The 8,576-nt window shown below is 38.6% G+C and overlaps 1 protein-coding gene across 1 annotated transcript; it reads right to left on the bottom strand.

The window, feature by feature from the left end:
- Positions 1–4,383: 4,383 nt before the first annotated feature.
- On the bottom strand, positions 4,384–6,523 carry LOC146578361 (nuclear factor 7, brain-like). Its single transcript, XM_085269442.1, has one exon. It carries the CDS (start codon positions 6,482–6,484, stop codon positions 5,306–5,308), a length of 1,179 nt encoding a protein of 392 aa, XP_085125568.1. The 5' UTR covers positions 6,485–6,523; the 3' UTR covers positions 4,384–5,305.
- Positions 6,524–8,576: the final 2,053 nt, after the last annotated feature.

Raw genomic sequence — 8,576 nt, forward strand, 5'->3', positions numbered from 1 at the left:
CTTGATGCTATGCCATCTTAAATCGGTCATGTGATTGGTTTACCCTGACTACTTTATTCTTCCTCAGCCAATGAGCAGCACTGCCTGCGTAGCTCCCGGTATGCTGAAGACAGGTTCAGCTGTCTATGTGTTGAAAAATAGTAACGCGTCTGCACTTGTTAGTAATGGCATGGCAACAATAGAAATAGTAATTTGTTAGATTACTAGTCACTGAAAAAAGTAACGCCGTTAGCAACACCATTATTCCCATCACTGGTGTTAGGTGTCACAAAATAACAGATTACACAAAGTACATTACTTTTTTCAGTGTTGCTTTAATGTAACATGTGATTGTACTAAATTCAGTAGTTAGTTACAATTACGTCGTAACAAAGGTACAAAGGTTCTTGTTTTTATTCGACAAAAGGACAAGAGCACAACTCTGAAGTGTAAAATGCATAGAGGACAGGTGTTCTCCAGACAGATCATATGTTAGAATTTTATTTCTATTTTAGCAGAAACCCAAGACTTTCAATGGTCAGCTGGTGTTTAGAACAGAGTTGAATAAATAACCAAAATTAACCCCCCAGAAATCTGATCATTTCTGCAGTAGTCATCAGGATGAATATGCTGGTCCAGATATGTCTGCTCCAAGTGAAAACACACTTCAGTTTAGAAAAAGTGTTACAATACGTATATTACAATTTAACATCGAGAATAATGGTGGCTGAAAGAGTCTTTCTTACTGACAGCAGTGAGACATCATAGTTAAATAAAACGGTCCAGTTATGAAGATTAACTTCAGTCTCAGCCAAAAGGATTTACTCAGGAACAAGTAAAAGACTGAATGAAAGAAAAATAAAAACAAGTTAGAAATCATCTAGGTGAATTATGTCATGTTTCACTTCCACTGAGTGGTGAAGCCCAGAGGGGGTTTCTCACCGGGTCATGTCACGCTCAGACATGTGCAAAAATGTCAGAGCACTTTTGTAAATACTGTCAATGTCTTACATAATTATGTTTTTATTGCAATTTAATAATTTCAATTTTAAGTGAATATTAATGTATTAATTGCTTAATAAATTATAACAAAATCATAAGAATATTATTATTATTGGTCCATGCAAAGCCTCACACTTTGAAGATCAAAGTTGATGGTGACAATAAATAAGATACTTAAGCTAGTGAACATGATGAAACACTACAGCTATGACAACTCTATAATTTTGAACATCTTTAACATTTTCTTCAAGCATGTTAACAATTTTGAAAAGTTGCTGCCATACTGCAGTTTACTGCCATCTTATGGCCACAGTACATTATTGATAGGGCTGGGTATCGTCACTGATTTCTAGAATCGATTCAATTCCAATTCACAAGGTCCCGAATCGATTCGATCCACGATTCGATTTAATTAGATTAGATTCGATTTAAATCTGGGAAATTTTGACAGTCAGAAATATTATGATTCAGATCAGTACATTTACATATTTTTGTATCAATAAAAAGGAAACTGACACACGCAAGACTTTATCACAGGTGTAAGCGTCACAGCAGATGCCTTTGTGTCAAAGTAGCTGAGGATAAAACAGAAAAACATGAAGGTGATTTTCCTGGCCTGGGATTTTATAAAAATATTCTGCAGTACATCAAAAACGAAAGAAAACCATTAATCAACATATGAACATTACCTCTGACGTTACAGCGGTTTTATTAGAGACACGGCTAAGCGTTTTGCATTTTGACTAATTTTAAAAAGTTTAAATTTGTTCAGTATTGAACAGCAGAAATGAGGTTTTCTTTTCGGAAGAATGTAAAAGGGAAAAAAACAGCGGCCGACAGCGCTGTAAACAACAGTAGACTTGTGCGTAACAAGCAAGCGAATAATGAAGAAAGGGAAACTGTTCTTAAAGTACAGAGAGAGAGAGAGAGCTGTGCATCGCGGTGGAAGCAAAACAGTAAAAGTCTGAGTGAATTCATGACGATGTTTATGTGAAGCGTTTGGATCTTCTTTTGCTGCTGGTTCGGTCAATATTGTTTGGAGAGAGATCAAACTAACAGCTTTAGAATCAGCACATAAAGGGCGTGAACACAAAGCGCGGACCCGCCGACAGATCAGAATCAGCGAGCTGTCGGCTTTCAGCCCCGACTGTGAGAAAGGCGACATCTAACTGATTCTGATCCGCGGGTCGCGCTGTGTGTTTAAGTCTTTGTGCAGAATCCCTGTACCTGCTCTCATTTACTGTTTGGTGGTTCTTGAAATTTTGTGAGATGTCACCAGAGATTCTGGCATTTCGGGCAAAATAAATTTATATTAAAAAATCGATTCAGGATTTTAATGAATCGATTTTACGTTATCCAAGCCAGAATCGATTTTAATCGATGAATCGATTATAAAAACCCACCCCTAATTATTGATGTTGCTCTGCAGAGTGTGTACCCTGGACACCCCCTGCTTTTTAAAATAAGATAGCATTAACACTTTGAGTGTAGTTACAGTTAACAGTGAATATAAATGCTAAAACTGAATATATTGCATAGTGTTACCCCCCTCCACCATTTTCTTGTTTTCAGTAGCAAGCGATGCTTATGATTGTGCCAAAGCACATTTTGAACAACACCATGGGAATTTCGGATTTCACACAGGTTGTTACACTCTGAAAATGGAATGAAGGTGAGTGTTACTAACCCTCTGTGGTCCACGGATATCCTGCACCTCCAAATCACATGCCGAATTTAAGCTGACATAGCAACAAGCTGCAGCCAGGCTGAGTATCTATTTCAGCCCGTGTTGAAAGTTCGGACTTCAAAGAATACACCGATCTTTAACTTTTAATTACAGGCCAGTAGATCCAGAGTTATGATAAAAATCTAATTATATATAAGCCATGCTTTTTTCTAAATACTGTCGTCACAGTGTTTTTGTGTGTGTTTTTTATAGCGTTTTCTAAAGACAGCGCAAAAACAGTAAAGAAAGAAAAAAAGCCACCTCTTTCCTATCGGTGGAAAAATGTACCATGTCGACCAATTTAAAAAAAAAAAAAGTCAACACGTGAGATTTGGTTGTTTTAAAAGAGCCGAAAGTTTTGGGGGTGACGGCAACGACTGCGAGATGAGAGTGAGAGAGAGAGAGTTTTTAGATGTGGGTGATTTGTGACGTTTAGCATGGAGAGTGTAGTTAGTCTGTTGTGTAGTTGTTGTTTTGTGTGTCAGTGAGGGCACAAATGAATGTTGTCACCAGGTGGAAAACCAGCGGAGTGATACACCACCTGTTGTCATGCCTGCAGGTTTATCCCTGTGCTGTTCTCCTCTGTCTGACAATTTTTTTTTACTGGCACACATCATTTGTGGGGCGTCTTATTGTGACACCTGATTGTTCTCTCATTTTAGTTTTAGTAATATTTTAAATGGTTGTAGAAAATGAAAAAAAAAAACGGCAGGTGTATTGGCTGCATTTTTAGACAAATAGTTGTATATGTTTACAACATGTACAATTTATATTTGCATTTCAAGTTATAAAAATACTTTACTCAACATGTCTGTGGGGGGTTTTTTTTACAGTAAAAAAAACTACTACTACTAGGATTTTAAGTTTTATGTGTGTGTCAATGAAAAAACAACTAAATTCAGACACGTGAGGTTGAACTGAAAAAAATGATACCAAACAAGGCAAGGGGAAAAAATAAAATGAAACAACCTGAGGATGAAATACAAACGTTAACTCAAAAGGAGTCAAAAATGACCGGTTATATTTTGGAGGGTTAATCCAACAAATCACGAAAGATTAGGTTTAAATTTGTGTTCATGTCAGTGCAGATTTCTGACATTTCGTGTGATTTAAGCATGTAACAATTTTACTGTTTTTTCTAACAAGAAACAGTGAAACTTAAGTTAGACTTGTGTTTGTAAATGAACCGCCCCATGTTGTGTACCTTTCTGGATTTTATATTTATTGGGCTACATATTTATTTATTATACAGTACATAAGATCAAAACTCACGTTTTATGTAACTAAAGTGTTTAATTATGTGGGCTACAGAAAATAATTAAGTTATAGACTATATTTATATGAAAAACATGTACGTACTGCATTTGATTCATTTTAACCATATGTAACCACCTGCATATGTGTTTGAAAAAAAGGCTTTGATTTGCCACCCCATTTGATTTTTTTGCCACCCTCATACCACCCTAAGAAAATTTCTCTAGATCCGCCCCTGCTTGAGGGCCTCGTCAAAGGTACATCAAACACATCCCTCCAAGATGGTCTTTGTTCACCTCCTAAATGATCAGTGCATGTTGATAGATTTATACACTCTCTCTCAAATGCATGCATGTATACCATCCAACACAACATAACACAGCACAATAAACACATAAAATTAACAATTTAATTATTGGTAACAAAAAGCAGACTGTTTTGATTACAGTATTATAAAGTCGCATATGTCTATACATGTAATGTTTCATACTGATTATTTTTCCACATACAATTACAAAAAGAATCATGTTTTTCCTGTAATTCCTTTTTTTTTTTTAGTAAAGTACAAGGACAAATGAACAGTGAATAATCAAAACTGATGTATATTTATAAGGTAAGATTATGGTAAGAAGGGAAAATATCATGAAATCACTTCTTAAAATTACCTACACAACATTATGTCCCTTTTTTGGTAAAAAATACTCTAAAGTTGCTGACCACTTAAAAATACTAACTTATAATACAAATAGAGTAATTTGTTTGTTCATATCCATATAACCTCAAATTGAATATTTACATTTATAATAAAATGTCTCTTTTTTCCAAATGATAAAAAAACTAATCGGAATAATTAATTACATATACATATATACATATACAAATACAATAAATTGTTCGGATTGGTTTTCTGTTCAAGCCAAATGTGTTACAAAGGGTTCAAAATGGGTCCACCAAACACTTTTATTATGTATCAACAAATTTGAAATTGAAAATTGAAATTTAATCTTACTACCAGATATATAATGTCATAAAATTCTTGTTGTTTGTTACATATGCCTGCTATATATTTTTTTCAAATCATTTAATGTGGTAGGAGTTCCATTCGTTTACATTAACCAGTTTTAATTTGTTAGTCTGAGGTTTGTACTCACTGTCTGAGTTACAACACAAGCTGGTTTCTAACCATGTGCTGAGTTTTCACTTTCTAAATCATTCATAAATACATTCAAATCTGAACGTTCTTTTAGACTGGGTGTATTATTGCATTTTGTCAGTGAGAGTATAAGTACATGGGGAATTCACTGACAGGAAACAACGTTAGAAATACCATCATCCTCAGCTCATCTACTCTACTGACACTGACACTGTCAATGGCAACACATTCACTTCTTCACGACTGCGAATGTATGGAAACATCTTCTCAGTAAAAGTGTTTCTGAAGGTGTGTATGTGTGTGTTAGTATCAGGATCAGAGAACGACAGCTTTCTTCTGTTCCAGTTCAGATTCACTCTGATCCTCTGGAGCTTCTTCTTTACTGAGAGAACAGTGAGAGGAGCTGATGGTGAACATGCTGAGTATTTACCTTCAAATAACTCTATTCTCCATAATCTACACCATAACTCTCCCTTCCTCTGCACAGACTCTGCCAACACACCCAGGTCCCAATATGTACTGTCTCCAACTTCAACATCCCAGCTGTGAGTCCCTGAGTTAAAGCCCTCAGAGCCCAGGACAGAGTAGAACCAATTAGTTCTCCCTGGATTATCAGGAAGCTGCTGCCTCTCTCCTCCTCTCACACTGGTCAGATCTTCAGACAGGATGAGGTTTGGATGAGCAGTGTTTGGGTCCAGAATGAGAGGAGTGTAGGAGACCATGTACTTCATGTTGTTCCAGATGTTGAAGGTCAGGTTGCCCAGGTGTTTGGCCTGGTCTATCAGAGCTCCTGAGGGCAGCTGTGGATCATCCAGCAGGGGGCAGCGCTGGACTCTTTCCACTGCAGCCTTGTAGTTGTGCAGGAATGAGACGTCTTCAGCTCTCAGCTCCTCCTCTGTGGCTCTGACTGTGTCTGAAAGAGCTGCTATCTCTCTGCTCAGAGCCTCCATCTTCTCCTTCATCATCCCACTCTTCTGCTCCTCTTCCTCCCTCAGTGCAGCCAGCCTGGCCTCCTCTTCCTCTGCTAGAAACTGCTGAAGCTTCTTAAACTGCTCCTTAATCTGCCTCTCTGTGTGTCGGGCCTGGACCTTAATGTGTTCTGCTGTTTGATCAAACTTCACTTGAACTTCTTCACAAACCTTTAACTTCTCCTTTAAGGGCTCCAGAGTTTCCTGAAGTTCCTTCTTGTGTTGTTGTGCAGCTTCATCGATGGGTCTGAATCTGTGATTGGTGTGTCTTTCTGAGACACAGCAGACGAGACACACTGGCTGCTGATGGTCCAGACAGAAGAGTTTGAGTTTCTCAGAGTGCAGACTGCAGAGAGCCTCTGAAGCTCTCTGATCTCTCTCCTGTAAGAACAAGGAACACATAGTAATATGAGTACATAATCTTTTTCCACTTTTTCTTTCTTTTTTTTGCTGAATTGCTTTATTCATATACATTGTAGGGTGTACCTTACATTACAAGGTAGATCCTGCAATAAAACAACAGAGAAAAACTCAACAGTCATATGACCACATATGAGCAAATGCACTTTGACTCCCTTTTAACAGGAAGAAAGCTCCAGCAAAAAGAGGCTCAGGGAAGGGCGGCCGTCTGCGACGACCGGTTGGGGTGAAGGGAGGAAGACAGGATAAAAGGCATGCTGTGTTCAGGAACACGGCAACTGGCCAGCGCCGTGTTCCTCTGCGGACAGTGTACTCCCGAACCATCTGGTCCATCACATCCACGCCACACTTTGTTTTGTTGTAAAGGGTGACAGTGTTTGGCTTCCTTTTGGTAGTGTTATCAGTCTGAACCACGCTGTGCATGCTGCTAAGAATATAGACTGTCTTCTTCCGTTTGGCCGCATACGCCGTCAGCGTGGCAGCAGAGGTTGAAAACACCTAAGAAATAAGATAAATTGTTATTTCCATAGCCCTTTTACACACAATGAAACACATAAACATAGAACCACAAAAGACCTGCAACATACCTGAGTGGTGAATTCATTGCGATCTGTCTGTCTAGTGGATTGACGAATTTTCCTGCGAATCTTGTTGACTGTGCCGAGGATGGTGGTTTTCCGTCTAAGAAGTTTTTGCGCAAGTGAAAGCGATGTGAAAAAATTATCCGTGGTAACATTTCTGCCCTTGTCTAGGAATGGTTCCATCAGCCTCATTACTACATTTTCAGAAAGTCTCTCCCCAGTGGGACGATTGGGGTCCTTGCCAAGATATAGGAAGACATTGCAAATGTACTTGGATTTTAGGTCGCAAGCCACCCAAAACTTGATCCCAAACTTGTCAGGTTTACTTGCAATATTCTGCAGGAAACAGCACCGAGTCTTTGATGGGAAAAGCTGTTCATCAACGGTGATATGTAGACCAGGGTTGTAGCACGTGATGCAGTTGGTGACAAATGATCCCCACACACTGGAAATTGCAGCGAACTTATCAGTCTTTGCTCGATTTGCTCCATTGTGGCATCAATCAGACCACTGGTATAATGTTGAAAATGTTGAAATGTACTCACTCACTTTTTATTATTATTTGTAAATATGTGTACAAATGGTTGGTTTTTTGTACTGTTTTTATCAATAAATTTCAGCAACAAAGGACATACACCCATGTGTGTTGATTTCTCCCTAAGATGGCAAACTGAAACACTCCAAGTTGGTGACTTTTGGAGATTTATTTCCCTGGATGATTGAGAATGCATCAAGACGAACACAAAAGGAAGTTCACAGCTTTTAGCAGCTCCCCCACCCCCTCAATCACACACCCCCACTCCCCTCCCTCCAGAATTCCCAGGTAACAACCTAATTTACATATGAATGACTAGCCAATTTAGCTTCCACTTGGCTGAAGCTAAAGCTTAGCTAAAAGCCTACCAGCCATTTGGCTGGAAGGCGGGTTTTAACACTAGGAGTCCCAGGCTTCTACCTTTCTACCTTTAAAACCCGGAGAGCAGCCAAATGGCTGGTAGGCTTCATTATTCTTGGTTTAGTTAGGTTTTGTGTGTTTTACCCCTTTTTGTGGGCTGATCAGCCACTATTTAAGTTTCCTCTTTGTCTCATTAAGTTAGGTCAGTTTGTTTGAGTTATCAGTTGTGTTGTCAACTTTGAGTAGAGTTTTGTTATTTTGACCTCTTTTATGGGCCCAAGATTTTGACTCTTTTTGTATGAGTTAACCAATTATGTTTTTTGGGTTAAATAAAAAATCATTTTTTTGGACTTTAACCTGTGCCTAAGTTTCCTTCACTGCTCGGTCCATCACAAGTGGTGTCAGAAGTGGGATCAGCAGTTGAAGGCACAGGATTTTTTTTCTATTTTTTTCCCCTCTTCACTTATCAAGCCATGCACAGACTGGGAAGGAGTGGCAGAGGAGCAAAAGGAGATTGTCAAAACCAGCCAGTTGGAGTGGTAGAGCAAGTAGAAGGAGGAGAGGAAAATGGAGCCACTGGAGGGGTGGATATTACTGA

The sequence above is a fragment of the Mchenga conophoros genome, linkage group LG3, assembly GCF_057382185.1.
Source record: "Mchenga conophoros isolate Kocher_MC1m ecotype Shallow Benthic linkage group LG3, M_conophoros_male_GT1.1, whole genome shotgun sequence".
NCBI lineage: Eukaryota > Metazoa > Chordata > Actinopteri > Cichliformes > Cichlidae > Mchenga > Mchenga conophoros.

What these genes read in the sequence shown, in the direction of transcription:
- LOC146578361 (XM_085269442.1), bottom strand. Translation starts at nt 6,484, where the DNA reads ATGTGTTCCTTGTTCTTACAGGAGAGAGATCAGAGAGCTTCAGAGGCT.